Source organism: Ursus maritimus, unplaced genomic scaffold (assembly GCF_017311325.1).
Source record: "Ursus maritimus isolate PB19 unplaced genomic scaffold, ASM1731132v1 scaffold_33, whole genome shotgun sequence".
Taxonomy (NCBI): domain Eukaryota; kingdom Metazoa; phylum Chordata; class Mammalia; order Carnivora; family Ursidae; genus Ursus; species Ursus maritimus.
The window spans coordinates 29,152,838-29,177,619 of record NW_024425897.1 but is presented as its reverse complement, the minus strand read 5'-3'; the positions used below and the strand labels follow the sequence as shown (position 1 = coordinate 29,177,619).

General features: G+C 53.7%; 1 protein-coding gene across 1 annotated transcript in view; it reads right to left on the bottom strand.

Annotated features, from left to right (window-relative positions):
* LOC103678904 (splicing factor SWAP) overlaps positions 1-24,782 on the bottom strand; it is a 70,695-nt gene that overhangs the window by 16,566 nt on the left and 29,347 nt on the right. The window contains exons 8-14 of the mRNA XM_040620051.1: positions 22,981-23,074; positions 21,697-21,828; positions 20,575-20,668; positions 19,503-19,671; positions 12,836-13,066; positions 11,566-11,756; positions 2,425-2,690 (exon numbers count right to left, since the gene is read on the bottom strand). Of these exons, the coding sequence (XP_040475985.1) occupies positions 2,425-2,690; positions 11,566-11,756; positions 12,836-13,066; positions 19,503-19,671; positions 20,575-20,668; positions 21,697-21,828; positions 22,981-23,074 (1,177 nt within the window). The remainder of the gene's footprint in view (positions 1-2,424; positions 2,691-11,565; positions 11,757-12,835; positions 13,067-19,502; positions 19,672-20,574; positions 20,669-21,696; positions 21,829-22,980; positions 23,075-24,782) is intronic.

Genomic DNA, 24,782 nt, shown 5'->3' with positions numbered 1-24,782 from the left:
CTACAACTGAAGTATTTTTCACACATCCAAATTCATTTACTGAGAACACCAACCTCTCTTGATTTAAACCCGCTGCAGTGTAAACCCACTGGGACCCCCGGAGTTATCAGCGCTGGCAGAGCCCGGACTGAGAAAGCCCGGGAAAACACGCGGCATTCTCAAACAAAGCAGGCACACCGTTCTCAGCCGCAAGCTGAGGCAGGACTCCCACGGCGACCGGCAGGAGCCACCAGCTGCTCTGAGCGGTCCCCGGGCTGTGGGACAGCTGGTCCTTCCTCTCAGCCCCAGGCCCCGAGTGTGGGGGGTCTGGCTTCAAAAAGCATTGTTGTCACATACAATTTTTCAAGGCAAAACATCCTGGAATACCAAACACTTCGAAGGTTTTGTGTCATGATATAACTTTTAATATTTTATAATGAAGCTCCACTTTGCCTTGATATCCTACAAGAATTGCAAAATCAGGTACCGGAGGATCTGACTGCTTCCGTGAACTGCGAAGTGAGCCCACATACCTACAGTCAGCAAAAGGATCACGGAGATACTCAGCCACTGGGACCGAAACAGCTCAAGAGGCATGAAAAACTCAGCTCCGGTGACAGGTAATTTTAACTGTGGGTCAAATTAAGCTGAAGCTGGCAGTCTGCCATCGCAGAACTAAAACACAGAAAATTTTTAACTTAATTTTTTCTTGTAACTCAAGGTTACACACTAAGGATCAGGATTTTGCTTCTTGCACTTGTCACACTGAGCATACAGAACCATATGAAATGTACCCGTATATAAAGTATGTAACTGTAAACCTTCTCTGAAACAATTATTTAGGAGCGCTTGGGTGGCTGAGTCAGCTCAGGTCATGGTCTGGGGGTTGTGAGATGGAGCTCTGCGCTGGGTGTGGAGCCTGCCTGGGAATCTCTTTCCCTCTCCCTCTGCCTCTCCCCCCTGCTTGTGTTCTCTCTCTCTCTCTCATATAAATAAAACCTTAAAAAAAGTATTAAAATAACATATAAAATGACTTACTTTATTATAGTCAATAGAAAGCACATAAAACCTAGAATCTTAAAATTCTAAGCGTCAGACGAGCATTCCAGCTGTGGACAGAACAAGCTGGGGAGACGCGCGTGGCGGGCGCATCAGCCGTCTCACAGCAGGGCCAGGCTACACTTCACACTGTACCTGCCGAACACCCGATGTCAGGGCAGAACTCACAGCTCACACTAGACGTGAGGAGCTTTCACTCTGCCAGTCCCCCAGACTAAGGATTAGGAGTGAATTACGCTCTCTCTTGTCCACGCCCTGTGATGAAGGATGACAGGCCACAATTTACTGGGCACGTTATCGCTCAGAGGGCTGGTGTGGGCCTACGGGACTTATGTCCACTATATAGTATCATAAAAAACTCTCTCAAAAAAGAAACTTTAAAACATTTTGACATTTACATACAAATTCCTGGGAGCTTCCAAAAATTGAAATTCTATCAGCGAAGTTGTTCATTTAATTAAAAAACAGCAAGATGTGTGGGTGTGTGTCTGGTATCTGCGAGTGTGCACCTGTGTGTCTGTGTGGGGTGTGTGTGTGTCATGATGGCACTTTTAAACGATTAAAATTGCAGACAGCCAAGGATCTTATGTATTTACATGGAGGAAATCCAATTTCACTGTTGACAAGGAAGTGTAAATACTTGTCAAGCCTTTGAGGTCCAGTCTGGGTAAAAATAGGGACATAATCAGAGGCGAATGTGTTTTCAACAGAGAAAGTACAAGGCATCTACGCTTTCCCAGGGAAAGGAGAACCAGCATCAATTACAGAGGAAAAATGAGATCCCAGGAGCCCAAGTGTTGTGCCAAAGAGAAAGCAAGCAGAGTCCACTCAACACTGAGTAACAGGTCACAAGGCATGATGAAGGCTTAACCAGACGTCTGCTTTTCAAAGTCCCTGCAAGCCAGTTACTTAAAACAAAATTAAACTGCTTCACTGAGCAGTGAATTCCGTGACCCTTTAAGGGCCATGTTTGTGGCCTGAAATCTTCATCCACTTTCTCGAACCTAGCGGTTGAGAGAGCCTCTTACGGAGGGAAGAGACGGGCCCGTTCGCGTGGACGCCGTGCAGGAGGAGCTGCGCCGAGCCCCCATCACAACACACACACGGGGGCAAGCAGCACAGGAAAGGCCACACAAACAAGACACCCACCCCTGTGAGTTTTACACACTGAACAAACCTGTTGTCATTTATATAAATCTACTTTTTAAAAAGCTGACCATAGCTGATGAGCTTCAGAAATTAAACTCAAAGAAAACCTGAGAAGATGTCATTTGGGTCTGCAAGCTGTATCCGTAGGTGAGCTCTCACGAGGCCTGAGCTCACCCCTGCCGGCCCTGCCGCTCTGGGGGAGGAGGGCCCCGCGCCACGGGCGCCCTGTGAACCCACCTGGAGCGCCGTGCCGTCCGATAGGCACTGGGGAGACAGTGCTTTGCTTTCGAGTGGGACCTGGGCCTGGATTTGGAGGACGAGTGATACTTGGGGGAGCGCGACCTTGTGCGAGACCGCTTTTTGTGCTTTTTCTTCTTCCTCTCCTTCTCTTCTTCCCTCGGTGGGTCTTTACTTTTGCTGGAAGGCCCTTCTGTGGGTTTAGCATCTGAAGCGGGCAGAGGTCTCCCTCCAGCCAGTAGAGGACAGGGCACGGTACTGGCTTCCTGGGGACAGATGCAGACATCGGGATGTTAAGAGGGCAAGTAGGACATTTTGAAATGCAGACATAACACTGTCAACTTTGGGGCCTTCACACCACTTAGTGCACCAACACCTCTTAGAAAGGACCACGTCTCCTTCTATGGCTCTAAGATATCGCCCTGGTGTCTCCAGGGAAGTTGCGGCTCCGCAGATGCCAGGAGTATATGCGACAATTTCCCCAGACGCTGCTCGTTCACCGGCCCCAGCGGTAGCGCTCCATCTCATCAAGGGAACACGGTAGCAAGGACCCCGTGTTAGGAAAAAAGCCGTGCTTGCTCCTTCATAAATAATTGTGATTTTCCACTGACAGATTCTCAAACCTCCAGCGTTAGACTTTTATGAATCTCTACACCCATCTGAAAATGATTTTTAAAAAAGACCTGAACTAAAAAAGAGTCCCCTTTGACTTTAAGAACTCTGCCAGAAGAAAAACCCCCCTTCCTTCCGGTGTCTGTGCGAGTTGATGGATGTTAACTAACCCACCGTGGCCGTCACTTCGCAACACACGTCCGCGATCACGCCGCGGACCTCACACGCACAATGCGCCAGTCACGTCTCAGCAACACCATGGAAAACACAGTTCGCACGGCAATCCTTACCCAGGGAACCCCACGGCACAGGCCAGTCTGCACGTGCTGACTCACACAGTCCTGCACTCAACACACTGCTCAACATAAACCCTTCATCCACGGGAAACAGAGGGAGAGGGGATGCGCTCCCTGAATCCCCACGAGGGAACGCCAACATGCAGACCAAGAGGCGGCCGGGGGCGCGGGGGGGGGGGCAGCAGGCCCATCAGATGTGACATCATCCAGGGCAATGCCAGTTTCAGCAATTTCTTCTGAAGAGCATTCAGCCGAGCGTGCACGCTGCACGCCCCAGGCCCCACGCTATACCACTCTGGAGCAACCATGACCTGCAAACCACCCAAAGACCCTCGGGGCGCTGGTTCCCACGTGGCGCTCCCGGACAGTCAAACAGCGCTCAGCCTTTAAAAATGAGGCGGTAATCCGACGTCCACTCACACTGACATTGTCCCCGTCACAGTGTAAAAAAAATTAGTTCACAAAAACAAAACAAGCCCAAACCCACCCAAACCCGAACCCTGCACACCAGCCCACGTGCTGCCTCCCCCCGGGACCCTGAGAAAGGTCATTCCTCAATTTGCTCTAACTGAACACCACACGGACCACGAGACACACCGTGACTCTGCATTTTAGCCTCGTGTGCCTCCGAGGACGCAGCTGGGACACTGGGAACAACTTGAGGCAGGTGCTGAGCCTGGGGGGGCCATGCCTGTGGGGCAGGGCCCCCAAATCCTGCAACTGCTCCCGTCCTCTCCTTGGGTCCCTGTGGTTCACGTGGACAAGGCCCACTGGACGAGAGGCCAGCGCTTCCTGCTAAAGCCACGCTCACCCCTCAGCCTTGTCCCCTCCCCCGCCGGTGACGTTCGAGGCACTCCCTTCCATCTGCCCCCGTGAGCGGAGGCCCAAAGGGGGCACACTGTGCAAGGCAGCAGGGCTGAGAAGCTCAAGAACACCACGCCCTGTCCCCAGAGCGCCCTGTCCGAAGCGGTTTCTTCCCCCCGCGGTAACTCAGTACGGGAGCCGGCGGGAGGAGGGCAGAGACCTCGTGTGGCGCCCTCTGGTCCTCACTCCTCAGCCTCCGCGGCGGCAGTGCTGCGAGCTCGTCTCTAAGGCTCGGCCTCAACTGGCTCAGGGCGCCCATCTCAACCCCAGACAAGAACCCGCCCTCGTCGTCTGGGAACAGCCACTGGAGCTCTGGCACTGGTCAAGACCCGTCCGTGAGCACACACGTTACACGACACTCTGAGCACAGGAGCTCTGGGGCACTGGAGGCTGGAGAAGGGGAGGCTGGCCGGCCCGTGTCATGCCGCAGGCATAGCCCCAGTGTGCCGACTGAGGGACAACTCCGCGGCTGCGTGGCAGGAACATCAGCGCGGGGCAGCTTTTAAAACTCCTAAGAAATTAGGGGCACACTGCAAGAAAGATGAGACCGAAGCTGGGGACGAAACCGGCACCTGGCACCCGTGATGGGGCGCGGGGCCCATGTGAAAGCCGAGTGGGTGCCGGCACCATAGGCGGAGGGAGGGCAGCCAGAGCCACCGGGGGTCCTTCCTGAGACCAGGCCCAAGACCTCCAGGGAGACCCAGATGGACTCTCCACCCTGACCTGCTCTGGGGTGAGTGCAGAGACGCCCAGGGCTGCCGTCTCTCTCTGACTCTCCCTCTGTCCCTCCACACGGGACAGACCCACGGCACTCACCAGTGACGCCCCAAGGTGCTCGGGTCATCGGGCACCCGGGAAAGAGCTGCAGGCCAGCCTGAGACACGGAGGGCGCACGGCGGTTCATGGGCTGAGTTTTTCTTTTTTTTTTTAAAGATTTTTATTTATTTATTCAACAGAAAGAGAGACAGTCAGCGAGAGAGGGAACACAAGCAGGGGGAGTGGGAGAGGAAGCAGGCTCACAGCAGAAGAGCCCGATGTGGGGCTCGATCCCACAACGCCGGGATCACGCCCTGAGCCGAAGGCAGACGCTTAACTGCTGTGCCACCCAGGCGCCCCCACGGGCTGAGTTTCTATCCACACTTTTACTGCCAACCTGGGAACTCCCATCTCCAAACTTCGTATTGTTTCTCTGCCTTTATCCCAACTACTGCCTGTCGTTAGTGATACCTCGCCGTGCCTCCACTCGAGGACATGGGTATTCAAAACAACATTTTCAAAACAGAACTTGTAATAGAGTCATAGGGTCTACTTATTCTAATAAAATGATTATCGTTCACAAAGTGAAAATCAGCAACTGCGGGGACCTTTCCCCGACTGAATTAAGATGATTCACTGTGATGACCTCAGCTTACACGTACCAAGAGGATATTTAAAAATCAGGCAATTGGACTTGAGAACAAAAAAATAAAGGGTAACAGATACCACCTGCCCAGTCATTGCGGCCCAACAGCTAGTCCCAGGGCGCGTGCCCCCCCCCCCCCCCCCCGGCTGTCACTTCTGAAGCGGAGCCGCTCCGCTCACTCGGGAAGGCAGACACATCTGGACCCTCCCACAGCCCAGTCGCCACGCCAGGGCAGGCGATGAGCCATGTTCTGCAGGGGAAGGGCAGGCTCGGTCATGACCCTTATGCAGGCTGTGCCTCCCCATGAGCAAGTGCTGGCACCGAGCTCAAAGACGCACCGCCCGGAGAGATTTCCGGGTCATGCCCGTTCTGCATGGACAGGACAGCGGTGGGAAGATGTGCTTCGCAAGCTCCAGGTGCAACCCTGGGGCTCTGGCCACACAAACACAGGGGCAGGGTGCCCCAAGGCCTCGCAGGGGTGCTCCCATCACTTGCGCAGGGACAGCTATGCATACCGGCCTGTCCAACGACCCTGAAGGGATTCCTGCTACACAGAGAGACAGGACGAGGGAATTCAAGGAGCACCGAGGGAAGTGTTTCTTGTGGACGCATAATAATGACTTGGGCCATAAAACTGCTTCAGGAAAATGTAAGCAAGATGTTTGGACAGGTGCAGTGGACACTTGCTGCCCCACTTGTACAAATACTGGCTGTGTGGGCAACGGCCTTTCTGTCCCTCAATCCATGAATTCCAGAAGCTCACTATACCTGAGCAGGAGACAGACCACAACACTGCACCTCTCTGGTCGTCGTGCCACCTTGAGGGAGACGCACATGAGCCTAGTCGAGCTGTCCAGGATTTAGGTCTGAGTGGGCGATGAGGGCAGTCAGGGGCTGAGGATGCAGCCAGCCAGGGGATGCTGTGCCGGAGACGAACCCTTGAGACATCTTGAGCCCTGAATAGGCTGCACCACCCTCACAACTCAGAACGTGAGCCCCACTCCCTACTGGTTCTGTTTAAACCGCGTGGGGGCAGTGGGGCCGGTTTCTCACCCGCGCAATCAAAGCCTGGCTGGTACAGCAAGCCGGACGTTCAAACTACTAGAATATAAGCTCAGCATCCAACTAGCTATTTACTCTGTAATGGCGGCAACAAAGGAAGTCTTCCGTGCCTCCTGTCTGTCCACGGCACTTAGTTATTGGCCACGTGTGCCTCCTGGGCACCTGAAATGTGGCCAGTATGACTAAGGACCCGGATTTTGAATTTCATTTAATTTTTTTAAAGGTTTTATCCATTTATTTGAGAGAGACAGAGACAGAGTGCGAGCGGGGGGAGGGGCAGGGCAGAGGGAGAAGCAGACTTCCTCCCCCTGAGCAGGGAGCCCAATACAGGGCTGAGATCATGACCTGAGCTGTAGGCAGACGCTCGACCAACTGAGCCCCCCAGACGCCCTCTATTTAATCTTTATCAAGTTAAATTTAAATGACCATGGGTGGCTGGTGGCTACCATATCGGACAGTGCATACCTTGAAAACACCTCTGTGCATAAACACTATTTCTGGCTTAACTGGCGTCTCACTAACTTGAACGGCACATGCAAGTAACCCGGAAGACAGAGCCTGCCCGCGGCTCCACAGCTCCCCACTGTGGTTCTGAAGGTGCCTGGCCGAGCCCTCTGTGCCCGCGGTCAACAAGAGGCTAATGGAACGGCCTGCAGGAGGCATGGCCACAGGTGCGCGTGCCGACCACCACCCAACGAGCAGAGTTGCCTTTCTGGGATGGAATATTAATATTCCAGCAAAAATGATCAAAGCACACACTACCACGGGGAAGGAGAGGGCACGGGTTGGTCTGAGTGGCACTGGGGAGAATTCAAGGAGGAACTTTGGGAAAATTATGAGAGTATTTAAAAACTTACTGCCCCCAGTTTAGGGACACTGTGAAATGACACTAGTCAGTCCTTTGATCACAACAAAGTATTTGCCAACAAATTAGCACAGAACTCACAACTACTAGTCTTGCTATGGGAAAATGAATTGCTCAGAAGCAGATAAACTTATGTACTTTAAAACATAATCTCATTTGTGAAATAACACTACGTCAACTATAAAAATGGGATAATCATGCATAAATCTCAAGATTTTACTATGAATTTGACATTTCAGACTTTGAAACACATCCTCTAAAACTACACGTTCAGGGGACCCCTGGGGGGCTCAGTCGGTTGAGCGTCTGCCTTCGGCTCGGGTCACGATCTCAGGGTCCTGGGATCAAGTCCCCTATTGGGCTCCCTGCTCAGCGGGGACCCTGCTCCTTCCTCTGCCTGCCGCTCCCCCTAATTGTACTCACTCTCCCTGTGTCAAATAAATAAATAAATAAATAAAATCTTTAAAAAAAACAACACTGCATATTCAGATCTCTGTGTACTGCCCATCAGTCCCCTGTCCCCCATGGCGTGTCTCCTGAAGCGATCCACCAGCGAGCGGCCGAGCGCCCATGCCGTTCTCTGGACGTTCCGCCGCATGGGCGCTCGGCCTCACCCGGTCATCTACGTGCATGCAGCGTGCTCTCGCCGGCCCTCCCACCCGACACAGCGGCCACCGCACGGTCTTCCCATGGAAATGCTCTTCCTCGTCAGTGTCCCACTCTGATCCCGCTGCTGCACCGCCACCCCAACCGTGCCTTCTCCTGCAGACGCTAGGGGCTGCGCTAATCGCTGTTGCCCACCTCCACCACGTGGGGGTCTTTGGCCCTGGAGGGCCCTCCCTACGTGGTCACCCCTCAGCATGACCGAGGTTCCTCAAGCCCTGCCTAGATGCCTCTGCCTCCTGGAGGCCCAGGCATCACCCACACGCTCACGTGCTCAGCTGCTCTGTGCGCTGCAAGACAGTCCTGGCGGACAAGTACGACTGGGTAGTCACCGGGTAAGAAACGGGCTCCTCATTCATCTTTCAAAGTGTCCCGGTGCCTTGAATACAACAGAGGCTCAACACAGGTTGAGTTTTGTTTTCATCTCCTTGCAAACTCTTGCTGAGCCCATACACTTGGCAGAACCATTAACTTGAACAAACAGCTGGCATCTAAAGGGTGTCCTGAAATGTGCTGTTACTGTGCAAACAATCATGTAATAACTCAAAGGGGCTCAAATTTAAAACTGCTGGTTTCTCTTCATCCTGAATCAAGAACACACCCAAAACGAGACGTGCATGTGGATTTCCGTGTACACTAATGTACGTGCTTTTCCGTATCTTACACGCTGCTCAGCAACGTACTGACTGTAGGTGTCCATGTCGATACACACGCTCCACGACGTGACGTGAGGCTGTACCTGATTACGGAAGGGCCCCTCTCCTGACACGCAGGTCGGCGGGGGCACAGAGGGTGGCAAGGTGCACGTGGAACGGGGTGTGTACTGCAGCGGCCTTTGAAATGAGCGGAGAGGTGAGGGATTTGGTGACCTGTGTCGCGTTCAGCTACCAAGTGGGGCGGGCTGCGGTGGGCAAAGAGGAAAACCATCGGTGACACTGGTCACAAAAGGCCATCACAAGAGTCAGGTCGGCAGCCAGGAGGACATGAGGGGAGGCTACAGAGGCAGCCCTCGGGGGGCAGAGGCCAGGACGCCACGCGGCCCATAAAAAATCACTCCGTATCAGGACAGTTAAAATATGTAAGCGGACCAAACAGACGCATGTTTCCGCCTGTCAGACTGACAAGAGTCAGAGGCTGCTGACAGCCAGTACCGGCAGGGTACTTTCAGACCCCTGGAGAGAGACAAAAATTGCCACAATCGCGTTAGGGGCTCACTTAGCAGTGCCTGAAATTTAAAAAGCATTTCCACGGTCAGGCATTCACCCTACGGCTCCGCTCACTGAGTGAGTGCCCCAGACACGGGAGCACGGTTGCAGCGGGAAGACCCGGGGGCGGTCTGCACTTCCACCGCAGACTGGGTCAACTTAAGGGCTGGCAGCAGTCACTCATCCCATAAATACTAACCAAGCACAAGCCCAACGGTGGCACAGGAAAGAGCTCTGCGGGAGGCAAAAAGCCCGACAAACCACAGTAACGCACAGGGTGTGGCCCTAGGATTGTGATACTTGAATATACACATAGAAATAGATTGTTTTCCCTTAAGAATACATGAGAAATGCAGTATTCACATACAATGGAGCATGATTCAGCTTAAAAAAACGACATTGTGACAGGTGACACAAGCTGGTCCCAGAAGAACTAATACTCCACCTCCACGAGGCCCTGAGAGCAGCCAGGCTGACGGAGACGGACGGCGTGGGTGCCAGGGGCCCCCCACCCAGTGGTTCCTGGGGCAGTCTCACGCTGGAGGTGGAGGGTGGTGACGTGGCACGTGACGGGAGTGCACTCAGTGCCACTGAACAGTGTGCTTAGAAAGGGTTAAAATGACAAGTTGTGCGTGTGTTTATTTTATGCAATTCCATAGGAATTGTGAAACCAGAACACAGGAGAAGGGAAGCCTGCTTCCTCATCTGCGCCTCTCCCTTGCACGTGAACGGTCTGCATCACGTGCACGCCCCGCCGTAATCAAAGTCAAAGCAGGTGAGCTACTGCAAGATCCTGCCAGGTTTTGAGCCAGGCCTTCTGAGGGGTGTCCCTACCCTGCCCCGCACACAGCTGCTCACGCAGACCTGGGGGGCCATGCCCCAGCAGCTCTCCAGGCCCCTGCGAGTGAAGTGAGCACAAAACCGCCCATGAAGGCAGGGTAAGCTGTCTCCAGAAGCTGCTTGACGCTAAAATACTTCCAAGTTGAATCTCATTTATGACAACTGCCAATGTAATTACAGTATTTTTGTTTCAAAGCAACTAAAGACATTATGACCACCTGCTCCTACCATTACGTTTTTGCTGAAATAGTTTAGAAGTTACGATCTCTCCCACTAGATACACAGAAGACTGACCCAGTGATTTGAACAAGAAGCATCAACACTCGTGTCTATGTATTATGGATTCCAAACGCAAGCCTGAAAACAAGAAAGGTGGGGAGACGCCATCCATGCCTAAACAGGAAAAGAGCCCGAGCTGAAGCCTAGCTGTGTTTACAGGGAGATAATTCTGGTAGCCGTGAGGAGGCAACACAGCAGACTGGGGAAAACTGCGTATGAAGGATGAATAATTCTGGCTGTGACCGAGTTTTCACTCAGACGGTGTTGTCGGGAAATTCAGATGCGACCGTGTAACGTAATGGGCTAAAACAGCTCCTTATGCAGATGTCCGTGAGCTACCCCTTCCACCCGCGCACACGGCATCACGACAACGCGGGACACGCACGCGGCCCCCTCCAAGCCCCCCACGAGCCACAGCTGTCCCCGTGGAGGCATGTCGGCCTCTGCCTCTCCCTGACTGAGCCCCAGACTGACTCCTGACGGGAGACAGCGCGCTTGGCCGGCAGCAGGAAGTGGGAGCCCGGAACTCCGAGCGAGGTCTTCCTCAGAAAAGAAATACACCCGGCGGCTACGCGCAGTCCAAATGCGTTTTGAGTCACGGCCCTAGACTCTCAGAGACATGCACGCGATCCAAGCGAAAGAGCACAGGGCGTCTTCTACCTCACCGGGAAGGGCCGCTCCAAGACAGCGTGGGGTCCCGACCGGGGGAGGGGAGGAGACACGTGGAGGGCTGGTCACGGCCGTGACCATGTCTGACTTTTCCGTGAATTCAAGTACTGATGTTGACATGGACCCGAGCTGTCAGTGCTCCGGCCGAGTGTGTCCCCAGGCGGACGCACGTCCCTCCCAGGGAAGCCCCCCAGTGGCCTCGTGCGCTCGCGGGCGCAGAGGTTCCCGGCCCGGGGTGAGAGGTCCGAGTGTGGGAGACCGCACCCGGCACCTGCCGCCGCTGCTCTGATGGGAGTTTGGAGCACACGCTCCCGGGCCCCCTCGGGGCTGGAGACCTGCACTCACCTGCTTGTACCTGCACTGCTGATGTGGGCCTTAACTTACCTCCACACCGAAAGCATTTTCCTCAACTTTCCCGACTTCCGCTTCTGGCAGAGGATTTTTTAAGGTTTGTAAAAATAAAGCTGCTTTCCTTTTACGTTCTGCTTGGAGCTGCTTCTCCTTCGACTCCTTGGATGCCTGGGCCAGCTTCTCTCGGGCAGCAGCTGCGAGCCGGTCCTCCAGCTTTTGCTTTGCTTAAGGAGTAAACAGAAGAAAGCGGGGTTTAGAACACGCGGTATTTCATAAATACCCTGCTATCTTAATTTTCACAGGCAACAGAAGGGTCAGGAAATACAATGCAGTTTTCTAAAAGATGACCGTGACCCAAATTTCAGGATAAACAAATCAGGCAAACTGAATTTTGGGAGAATCAGTTCACAAAATGCTTATTATTAGTATTCTAATATTTCGCCTTCAGAATCAAAGTCAGAAGGTTGATAGGATTCCACAGCAGAGAGAGCTGGAACCACGGTGACCCCCAGAATGGCGCCCAGCACCACATGCCCCAAGCGCTCAACCCCGACAAGGGAGTGTACTCGGAACGGTCGGGCACGCCGCTCAGTTTACGGCAGTCGGTGCGGGTTCAGACGCACGTGCCCAGAGCCGAGCCTGCCGGGGGCGGGCAACTGCGCCCGAGCCAGGTCTGAGTAAGGTATCCCTCCGTCAATGCCGCTCCAGCGTGTGCGCACAGAGAAAGCAGCGCACAGACCCGGGGGGAACAGACAGAAGCTGCGGACGCCACGGTTAATAACTACGTCAGCACAGAACACGATGTGCTCTGGGGGGCGGGGGGGGGGGAGGGTGGCTGGGGGGGCGCCCGCACAAACACTGCTGGTGGTGCCGGGGCAGCCAGGGGCCGGGCCGGGACCCAGCCTGGGCCTGCGTCACCTTGAAGGGTCTGATGGCTCTGTGGGCACAGCGCCCCACAAAAGGGCATCTCCTTGTTTGGTACAGACCCGGCCCGGGAGCACAGGCTGAGCGCTCGCCCCCAGGCTGTGGTCCGAGCGCCAGGGCCCCGCCCTCCCACGAAAGCACTCCGGGCAGACTCTAGAAACAAGCTGCCAGCGGCACTGCGTCTCGTGCTTAGGCAAGAGCAGCGCTTGCTGCTCTAACCGAGAACTTTCCGCAAGCGCAGCACCCCCACCGAGCCCCCTCGGTTCTGGTGTCCACAGGCGGGGGTCCCAGCCGGCAATCCCTGTGCTGCGGGCATAGCAGGTTAATCTTGTGTTTGCACACTTTTCTCTTCCGAGAACTTGAAAACGTATTGACAAACCTTGCTTCGCTTCTAGCTCCTCCTGGGTAAGCTGAGGCCGCTTCTCCTCAACGACTACGCAGGGTGGGGTCGCTGCCGGGTTAGTGTTTGCAGCACTGCTAGAACTTTCTTGGCCTTCTTTGCCTTCCTCATCATCATCACTGTCATCATCTAGCTTAACACGGTTTTTTTCCAGGGGAAGTAGATCATTTTCTTTGGCCTTGATTGCAAAGCTTATTGGAGCAAATGAAGCTATTGAGAAAAGTGAAAATGGGGATACATTTTTAGGTACCTGAAGCACAGAGCAGAAACCCTCACGGGCCCCACCATCCTCATGAGCACCGGCTGGCGGGGTGACGTCCCGAGTGGAGCCGCATCTTATGCAGAGGGAGCTTCTGGGGGCAGCACGCAGCACTGTGTTGTCAGAGGGGGCTGCTGAAATGCACATTGCATGCGGGGAGGCTGGGCTGGCTCGCCAGGGGACCCCATGCACGCCTCGCCAGGGACGCAGGCGCGAAGAGCGAGTCAGGGTTGCTGTATTTATAAAGGGTCAATTCTCCTTGGGGTTTTCCTTCCTTTTCCGGGCTCAGCACATGGCTGAATTTGCAGAGGTTAAACAGGCATATGATGCAACTCCACCATAAAGAAGCGTTTAAAAATCCCAACTCTATAAAGTACCCTCTTCCTACAATGCAGAAGTTACTGGACCCAGCCCCTCACTCAGCACACGTTTTATCAGGCACCTACTCATGTGAGGAGTCTGTCAGACCACGCTACTGCTGTCACCAAATCCTGGCTGGTTCCACATTCTCCCCGAGACTATTTGGAAATTTTAATTTAAGAGAAATACAAAGGCCCAAAAGGAAATAATCTTCTTCCCCGTACCCCCCATCCACTCAACAACACACTCGTTGAGTCCCTCGCTCCTTCAGACACCATGGTAAGGGCGGTTCCTAACGACACCTAATGGATTGTATTAAGGTACTTCGCTTATAGAAACCATGAATTATTATTTAATGAAGGATATTCAAGTAAACCACAGCGAAGGAAAATTTTAAAGTGCAGCACACAGCAGCTAACTCCAAGAACGCCGGAAGGGGGTCTGGGTAGGTATGCTCATTGCAGCACGCTATTTGTGGACGTGCTTGACGTTTTCCCTAAGAAAACCGGCAGGTTCTAGAAGGGCTGTGTCTGTTGGTGACCGCACACGGGGAGGGGAGGCCCAGCTGGTCCCGAGGGTCCCACCGTCAGCATTTTTTTTTTTTTAAAAATTTAATTTATTTATTCGACAGAGATAGAGACAGCCAGCGAGAGAGGGAACACAAGCAGGGGGAGTGGGAGAGGAAGAAGCAGGCTCACAGCAGAGGAGCCTGATGTGGGGCTCGATCCCATAACGCCGGGATCACGCCCTGAGCCGAAGGCAGACGCTCAACCGCTGTACCACCCAGGCGCCCCACACCGTCAGCATTTTGTGGCTCCATAAGCCATGCCGGCCTTGAAGTGCGCGACTGCCCCAGGTGTCTGAAACATGACCGTCTTCTGTCCCCAACCACCTCCAGCTAGAGCGCGCCCGATGCTAAGTGCTGGGAAAGGCATCGCTGGCAAGTCACACGGAAAATCAGCTCCGTACCGCCTGCGCCCCGGCGACGGCAGACCTGCCAGAGGCCACACGGGGGTCACGGACGCGGTCTGTCGGGAGGGGCCGCGTCACCCACCGTCCGGCACTTGTTCACAAACAGTCCCACCTTTTGCAGATGCGCTAAATCATCTACGGATGAAAGGCTACGATTTGAGGACTACGGGGTGGGCGGCGGGGCGAGTGGGGTGGCGTGCTCACCACGGCACGCTGCGTTTGAACACCCTGAAATTTGCTGTGAGAAAAAAAGTTTAATGTTAACCCTTTATTGCCTATAGTAATGTGATCTCTTTAACAAACATACGGTCAACTGAACTTAAAAAGCAAAAAACATTCACTTAAATGTTAATCAAAATTGCTCATGGACTTGGGGCTACAGGATTCCATCTCGAAAGAACTGGTGATTCTCAAACCATCTCTTCCTCCAAATTGGAAAAGCCAGCCATCAACAAATGTCATATTTTAAACTGAAAGCTTCTGGAACGCTCTCTATGCTAACGCAACACTTGTATGGACACTGGCATTTATGCCCGTGAAACGCAAGGCCAGAGAGCACATTAATTGACACAGACGCTGAAGCGATTTAGTAACGGAATAGAGTACCACGACAGCCCGTGGGCCTCACCTCACCAACGGGCAGCCCTGCCACGGATGCTGCTGGGCTCCCTGCTTACAGACGGGGAACCGAGGCTACAAAGGCCAGCTTCCTCAGCTAGCTGAGCCAGAGAGCCGGGGACGGGAAACCTTTCCTTCGTGTAAGGGAACCTACCCCCGGTTCCCCTGCAGCAAGGATGTGCCCGGGCTCCGGCCCCGCCTCCGTGCGCAGAGCCTCCGTGCGCAGAGCCTCCGTGTGTGATGCCCACTGCTGTCAGACTCCCTTCCCCCCGCCTCCTTCCACCTGGCTGCTTCCTCCTCCACCAGCCTCAGCTCACGGACGCCTGCCTGGACTCTCTCCTCCACACGTCTGCGGGTTTCGTGTCGTGTGTCCACAGCCTGCTCACCCTAGGCCGCAGGACGTGGGGCCAACGCGGCTGGGAGCCAGGCGCAAGCAGCAGGTGCTCAGTCCGTGTGTGTGGAGGCACCCACAGGCCCCAGGCCTCCGTCCTCCACAGCGGATACGCTTCCCTTAGTAAGGGAACAAACCTCGTTACTAACACCCGCCTTCAGAAGTCATCACGTTCTCTGTGGAAAACTCTGAGACCACAGGCTGACAATCAGAACAGCCGCAGAGCGGCCGTGGGGAGTCACCACACAGTTCTCGGGCACGCACATCTGTGCGTGCACACACACGCCAACGGGGCCGCACTCTGAGCGTTACAGCCTGCTTCCCTTGGCCAGCAGCACCTTGCTATGTTTCCTTGTCAGCAGAGATCATTTTGAAAAACCGGAGTATTACTTCTTGGTCTGGACGTCCCAATTTATTTCAGAGTTTCCCACGACTATCTCTGAGGGTTTACTTCTAAGCGCCCATGAGCCCTGCGGTGAGCCCCTAGGAGGAGGCCAGGCTGAGCTGCAGGTATTGGACCACGGGAATGTCCGCACGCAGAGGCCGGTCTTCTAGGGGCCGTGCCCGTGCACGCCTGCAGAGACGGCTCGAGTCCCCACCGCCTGAGCCTCTCCCTCGCTGAGCAACGTGTTTAACTTCACTGATTCGAGAGGCAAAAAACAGCATTCTGTTAATGAAGATACACTTTAAAAATTTATTTACTGACCATCTATTTTTCTTCTTTTGTGAGTGATCTGCCCGCGTCCTCGGTCTACTACTCTCTGCACACTGACGGTCCTTCCTCACCGGGCACCGAGCTCTTTCCACAGGGCACACACTCCCCCATCTCCTTCTGCCGTGGGAGCAGTCACCACCACTTCAACATCTGTCCCTTAGCTTCATTCAGGTCCTGCCCCATCAGACCTCCTAGTCTTTCCTTAGGATTTATGGCTTCAATTTTTAGGAAGTCTATTCCAACTCTTAGATTATAAAAAAGAAATTACCTTCCTTTTCTTCTATCTTCATGGTTTTTTTAAAAAAATACTTTATTTATTTTAGAGAGAATGTGTGTGCGCAGGAGCAGCGGGAGAAGCAGAGGGAGAGGGACAAGCAGACTGCGCCCTCAGCACACAGCCCAACACAGGGCTCCCTCCCAGGACCCTGAGCTCGCGACCTGAGCCGAAACCGAGTTAGCGACTGCGCCACCCAGGCGCCTCTTTATGATTTTTTTTTTTACATTTAAATAAGTAATCTGTCTGGAACTATTGTTGTCAGATGTGAGGTAGACGTATTTATTTGTTCTGCGAATGGAGGGCCTGACTTCCCGACATCAGTTACTGTCTCACTGAAGGAGCTTCCCCGTCACACCGCAGGACACGTGGCGCGCTCGTCTGCTCCCAGCGGGGGTGGCGCCTGCACGTGCTGCCCAGCATCCCAAGGCGCTTCGGCGGCGCAGGCTCCTCCTCCTTCTTGCAGGAACAAACTCCGCGCGACGCAGTCCTGCCCCCTGCATTCTGGGACTTCACTGACCGGTGAACGTCCCCTAACTTCTTCCAGACCTGTACGTCCATCACGCTGCCTCTTCTTGACACAATATTTGCGATTTATAATTTCCCAACTTTTTCAGTTATTTTCAAATTCATTCAAATTTATGGTTATATGTGTTATTCCTGTGCACTTCGAAAATCTGATTTTCTTCACCCGCTGTGTGCTGCGTGTCTGCTTGCACAGCAATACGCTTCGCTGGCCTTCTCCTACGTCCTCACCGGTTCCCACTCTGACGCAGTGCTCCCCCTCTCCTGCACTCCTCGGATGCATTTTATGCTTTCTTTCTAGGTGCTTTTTTCTTAAAAGATTTTATTTATTTGTCAGAGAGAGAGAAAGAAAGCACGGGAGTGAGTACGGGCAGGGGGAGGGGCAGAGGGAGAAGCAGACTCCCCGCAGAGCAGGGAGCCAGATGCGGGACTCGATCCCAGGACCCTGCGATCACGACCTGCGCTGAAGGCAGAGGCTTCACTGACTGAGCCCCCCAGGCACCGATTCTAGATTCTTGAGCTGAACGCTTATCACAGGTTTTCTTTACCAATATGAACATACAAGGCTATGTAAATTTTTGTCCGATATATTTGCTGCATTCGATAATTTTTTGACAAGGTATATTCTCATTGGGGGCGCCTGCCCGGCTCAGTCAGTGAAGCGTGCAACTCTTGATCTCAGGGTCATGAGTTCAAGCCCCACGTTGGGTGTAAAGACGACTTAAAAATAGTATCTTAAAAAAAAAAGAAGAAGAAGAGCAAGAAAAAAAGATGAAGAAACATTCTCATCACGAGCACTTTCTCGGACTCATTATTTCGGGGTGCTGACGTGTCCGTAAGCGTCTTTGTGCTGAGGAGCACCCAGAATACTTTTTCATTCCGAATTCCAGATACCCCTTAATCATCTGGCATTTAATGCTGCAGATGTGGGGCTGATGTGCCAATCTGCCCTCTCTCTGCCCATGTTTCTCTCTGGATGCTTCTCCACCACCTCCATCTCCTCCCCCAGAGATCTGAGAACAATCTTCAGTCCGTCTTTGCATCCGGTGTGATTTTCAGGCTTTCACTGTATTTTACCATCTGGAGGCTGTTCCTGGGCAACCTCTGCAGGGGTGAGGCCACCAGCCGCAGCCCCAGGTCCTGGTGCTCAGACACGCTGCCTCCCTGGCACCCATGCACTCTGCCGCTCCACACCAGACTGTCACAGGCAAGGGCTGCGCTGGGCTCTGAGCGCACCGGGAGGGAAGCGGGGCTGCCGTACTGGTGGTGTGGAGGCAGCTCTGGCTGAGGGCCAAGCCACCTGCTGCCCCCCCCCCCCAGCCGGTGCTCCCGGCTGCTCTGGCCTCCCACCTGCTCCCTCTCTGGTTAGCAGAGGCTGCTTCAGCCTGGGGGTCACTGCCACCGAGTCCCAAAGTGTCCTTCTCTTCTCTATTAACTCAATTCCAGGCGGGCTGGCTTGTCCTTCTGAAACACGGGGAGTAAATACCTCCCCCCACTTCTGTATGAACAACTGATTTTACTCTCTGCTTATTATGTTCCTTTGTTATTTCAGTGGGAGTCTGCAGGTGGCTGGGAAGCGTGAGAGACTCAACAGGTGTGCTTAGGTAACTCCTGGAATGAGAAGCTCAAAGACACGGAGTTTCCCCTGGTCAGGCATCCATTTGGGCTGGAATGGTTCCTCCAGATCACCATTCTACCCAACAAGGCAGCTCAATGCAAAGCACTGGCCGTCCTGCAGGTCCTGTGACCCTCTGCCCCAGCGGCTCCCCCCACCCTTCTCCTGCAGCTCTGTATCTGGCATCAGCCCCACCAACAGCTCCAGGTGATTCTCTGCTGGGTGTCCCCATAGTCACCCACCTGGACGCAGTCACTCCTCTGAGATGACCAGAGTCCCAGAGCCCCACGAGCTGGCCATGGCCGCTTTGCAGGCTGTTCCCCACAGGACCCGCCCACCTTCTGCGTGCACCTGCACAGCTCTGGCCGCACGGCCTCTGGCCGCAGCCCTGTCTCGGGGTGCCCGGTACTGCACAAAGTCTTTCTCATCCCCACCAGGTGGGACTCACTGCAGCTTCCTATGTTTGACCCAAACTGACCTCTTTGCTAATACACCTGTGCAAGCTTCCCCCCCGCCCTTGTTAGCACAGAGGCTCTTTCTGTGTGCCCCTGTCCTAACAGACAAAATACTCCTTCTGAGAACACAGAAGGTGACAAAGTGGAGGAAGTAGAGCAGTGCCCAGCGGAGGGCCTCAGGACACACACGGACTACGAATCTCACTGCTGCCAGAGTCTGCATGTGAGTGCGGCTACAGGAGTCCGAGGAGGAACCAGACATCCCGGGAAATGTGCTGAACATTCCCATTAAACTTGCTACAACAGACCATGAGACAAAGTCATACCTCAGACCAACTCCTGTCCAAATGGCCCCAAACTCCAAATGAGGAAAGCACTACGAGGGAGGGGAACTTTATGACACCAAGTGGCAACCCCCAACCTGACCTCACAACCGCGAGGGTGGGGCTGGCAGCGGTGTACCTTTGACCAGCTTCCCGTCCGCGACAGTCTTACTGGACGACGCCTCCTTCTTCCCCGTGGGGCCGCCTCTTCCCGCGTCGGCCGAGTCCTCGCACACACCCTCCTCTGCGCTGTCACCCGGCTTTTCAGGAGCAGACTCTGCAGGGGCCTCTTCTGGGGCTGATGCAGCCTAGAGATTAAACGTGACTATCAATGGTGCTGTAAGGAATGCCTGAGGTTTGTCACAGACAGACAGACAGACACCATTATGAAACTCAGACTTGCCACTTTGCGATATAACCAACAGAGAGAGGAGCGCAAGGTTTCCCCCCGGAAGCACAGAATGCCTCTCAAAGCTCTGATGCCGTCTTGGGGGCCGACGCGCCCTGCCTTTTCTTTGGAGACAGATGCCTGAGAATGCTTTCAGAATACCAGATCATGCCCATCGGCAGTACAAGAGTCATTTTTATTCCGTCTGAGCAATTACAGATACAAGTCTGAAGAAAGCCACTGATAAGAAGCAAGGCCTACATCATCAACCAAAATAGGTCTGAACAAAACATCAGGCGCCCACATAACTGTGGGGGGGGGTAGAAGAAAGCATTACAGGGACAAGAGGAACAGCATCCAGCAGGCGTGAAGGTCCCACGTGGGGACGCTGCCAAGCGGCGGGCCGCCCCCCAGGACAAAGGCTCCACCAGGGACAGCGCCGTGCTGCGTCAGCATTGGCCATGAGTGCACTGCTTACATGTGACATACTGACGGATATGTTAACGCAAAAGAAACATGGTACGTGGCCTACACCAAAGGCTACTAAAAATAATAGCCAACCAAAACATCAAATGCTTCAGAAGATTCTTTGTTTAAAACACGCTGATCATCAATGAACTATGCACGGGGTCAAAGTTTTCAAGAGAGCCCAAACACAGAGAGGGGGGAAGTTACAGACGGCGTATGCCGAGCACGACCCTCCAAGATAAAATAAAATCAGCAAGCCCTTTGCTACATCCTGAGAATAAGTACAAACTATTCCTGCATCTGTACATCAGCCAACACAGAGGCTCCCTGCCTCCCCGCCCCTGCAGACCGGTACCTGTGCGCTCTCGCCCCCTTCCTTCTGGAGGAAGAACTGCTTCTTGAACTCGTAGTAGGCATTATACTGGTGCCACGGCTGCAGGAACTCGAACCTAAGAGCAGAGACGAGGACTTGTCGTTTACGCGGACATGTGCGCCAAGGGCGGTGCACAGGGCTCCTACTGCCGGCTCGCTGCCAGCAGACCCCGTCCCACATGCTCTCCAATGACTAACTCAAGCCAGTTACCGCACCAGCCGTGTGCAGGAGGATGGCTGGATCCTACCCACTTCTTGGACAAGGGAGACCGAGGCACAGGGAGGTTCAGTGGCCCATCTGCAGTCACGGGGGTCACATGTAAGTGCAACCTCATGCTGAACGGCTTACACCCGAGGCACGGAACATTATTTGATTAAATGGCAGGCTCTTGGGGCACCTGGGTGGCTTTAGTGAGTTAAGTGGCAGACTTCGGCTCAGGTCATGATTCCAGGGTCCTGGGATCGAGCCCCACGTTGGGCTCCCTGCTCAGCGGGGAGCCTGCTTCTCCCTCTCCCACTGCTGCTCCCCCCCACCGCCGGGGTTAGGTGTGTGCTCTCCTCTCTGTCTCTCTCAGATAAATAAAATCTTGAAATAAATAAATAAAGGGCAGATTCTTCTTTCCCTGGTCCTTTGTTTTGTTTCTTTATAAACACACTATCTTTTTTTAAACTTGTATTTTTCTACCTGGCATATGTATTTTTTCAGTTTTTACTTTCACTTCATTTGGTTAACATACAGTGTGACACTGGTTCAGGGGTACAGTATAGTGACTGAACCCTTCCATGTGGCACCCGGTGTTCACCACGACCGGGCCCTCTTTCAGTCCCATCACCTACTCCACCCGTCCCCACCCCCTCAATAGCAGATTCTTGAAAAGCATGAACTCCAGCCTTGTTTTACGTAGCTTCAACACTCTTACGTAAAAAACAAAACAAATAAAAACTCCACACACAACTGTAAGTAATTCGGCAAGGTAACTATAAGACTTATTTACGTAAACACACAAGGATTAAAGATGTTCAGGAAAGGAATTACGGACCGAGACTAAAAACAAGCTAAGTGAAATGCCACACACCCACATCCACCCCACGTTCCGTTCCTCACCTTTGGTCGTTCTTGGCACGAACGCTGGTCTCAAACTTGAGGCCGTTGCGAGCCACGTATTCTGCCAGCTTGTCGATCACGGGCTGAATGTCGGGGGGAGGGGGGATGATGGCCGCCACGGGAGCAAGTGCACTGCAGAGAAGAGCTCTGTCAACTCATGGTGCAGGGAGCTGAGACCACCAGCTGGTGGACCAGCGCGGTGTGGGGGTCTCTCAGCGTCCTGGCCACACGCCCAAGCAGTGACACACACACACGAGGCTCTGAGCACAGCTTCAACTACAACTAAGCAACGTCAGTTCCTCGAAAATGGACCCAAATATTACTGCCAATGATAAAAATGGGGTTTTATGGAACCATGAAAACAGGTTCGTTTTCCCCTAACATTTCCCTCCAGTGATGAATTCTCAGAAGCAACAAAAAGTCACGTGTTGGTTCTTTCCCACATTAAAACAGAGGACGTGCACTTCAACATCCTCACTTGGTGCCCCCGTTCTCAGCACGGTCAGAAGGGAGTCATTTTGCACAAACACCCAAGTGTCCTGTCGAATTTCAACCACAGGCACCTGGGGCCCCTGACAAAGCGCCCAGAGCGTGCTCGCCCATTCTGCAGACCATGGATGCTGGCGCAAGACAGGTGCTGGGGCCCTGTCCCTGCCCTACTGTCGCTTTTGTTCAGTGCTCCGCTGGTCCGGCAGCCAGCCCCCATCTGCCTATGGCTTGTGGGAGTCACTTCCAACAACTTTATAAAATCCTGCATTTCTTGCATGTAATCACAGCTTCACATCCCCCTGACTTTACGAAGTCCGGCCCAACTGAGATGTCAACCCGTCAGGAAGCCCAGATGTGGGGGGTCAGGGCGGTCGGGGTACATAAGACATGGGGGTAATGGGGGGTTGTAGGGTGCTAAGGACATGCGGGTTATGGGGGTAGTGGGGTGCAGAGGAGGCAGGGGTCATGGGGGTAGTGGGGTGCAGAGGAGGCAGGGGTCATGGGGGTAGTGGGGTGCAGAGGAGGCAGGGGTCATGGGGGTAGTGGGGTGCAGAGGAGGCAGGGGTCATGGGGGTCGTGGGGTGCAGAGGAGGCAGGGGTATTACGGGGTCGTGGGGTGCTGACTGGGAATCAATTTTCTAAGTGCTTACGTCATGACGATTTCCACTGCACTATGAACTCCATAACTTGGGTATCTGGACACTTAAACCCTCAGGCGACAGAGACTCTACAGGAGACCCAGACTGAAGACCCCAAACCAAGAGCACAGACGTGCCAGGCAACGGACAGGCGTACCTTGTGGTGATGGTGGAGGTCGCCCCGCTACTCGTCTCTGCTNAGGTGCCGTCGGGCAGCATGTAGTAGCTGTAGTACATGGCGGCCACGGTCGCTGTGGAAAGACACGTGCAACGTCACCACGTCCGTCTGCAACCACACCGTTTAACAGATGTTGCTGATACAAGGAAGGCTGCCCACGGGACTCGTGCTTGGAGGAAGAGGGCAATGTCGGGACGGACACCCGGGGACAACAGACAGTGAAGGGGTAGTGAATGTGCCGATGAGAAGTCCCCTCTCTAGCAGCAGCTGGCGACCGTGCTGGTGAGCGCACGCGGCTACGCGCTGGGCTCCTTTCCTGGTTATTGTCGGGGCACCGCACGTCCCTCGTGTGACATGCGTCTGTAAAGCTGTTTGTGCTCTGTAACCACGCACGACCCCCCCGACACGGCTCGTTGGGCAGCTCTGCTCAGAGACAGCAACGCACAACAGCCTCCTGTGTAGTGTGGACACATATGCAGGTATCTGCAGGGCAGCAGCCCACGATTTCAATAATGAGAAGTCCTATAAGCTCATTCATCTTTCTTTTTTTTTTTTGGAAAAATATTCAAAACCAGCTACATCATAGAAGATTCAATGAGCCAATTAAGAATTTTATTTCTAATCCTGTTGTGGATATGCAAATGGTTCCGACTACACCAATATTTAATTTCCTTATCGTTGGAGAAGGATGAAAAGATTTTTCCAACTAAAGAATTTTATTTTGAGGGGCGCCTGGGTGGCTCAGTCTGTGAAGGGTCTGCTTTCGGCCCAGGTCGTGATCTGGGGTCCTGGGATCGAGCCCCACATCGGCTCCCTGCTCAGCAAGGAGCCTGCTTCTCCCTCTGCCTGCCGCTGCCCATACTTCTGTTTTCTCATGCTTTCTCTAACAATTTTTTTTTAAATCTTAAAAAAAAAATTTTATTTTGATTTTCAATGAATTCACTTGTAATGAGCATTTACGAAGAGCAGACGCTTCACACTGACCCTGGTTCCCCCGTGACGGGTGCTACGTGGGGACAAGACTGAGACAGCAAGTCAAACAGCTAGGCCCCAGCCTTCCACCTGAGGCTGGAATGAGGCACAGAAGACGGGGGCTGCAGGCCCACCCATAGCTGCTAACGACTCGCTCTTTGTTAACCGCACGTGTGAGCTCTCAGCCTGGTGTTCTCTCTCTATGTCACACACCAACCATGGTTACACATTCACAGTGATACCCTGAGCTTTCACAGTCGGACACGTGGCCCCAGATCCTGTTGGTATGATCCTTGCACAGAGTTCTCAATCACATCTCTGCGGGAAGGTGGGGCACATCCAAGACCACTGGCTGGAGGCAGGGGCAACAGGGACGGCAGGAAAGGCATGTTCACTCTGTAACCCAGCACGCAGCACATGGTGTTATTCAGACAGACAGACGGATGTGGTGGTTCCAATGGAAGCTTTTCCTAAGCAAGTCAGGCATGTGCACACAAGCCTACGTCTCTGTCAGACACAACACCGTCCTTGCAAGAATGGAATTATGGTTCCCACCCACTTGCCTTCAGGCAGTCAGGTTATGGGGGTCCTTCTTCTCAGCCCCCAAGCAGAGCTGTGCCATCAGGCGAGAACAGAGCGTAACCCTGACCTGCCTCGGAGAATACCCATGTGCAGCCCAGGGTCTCTGGGAGAGGGGATGGGACCCCTGTCACTGCCTAGTATACAGTGTCACATCTCAGTGGAAGGACAGACACTCCGTTCCTGTCCTGGACAGTCAGCTTCCTGCCTGGAAACAAGCCAAAGTACAT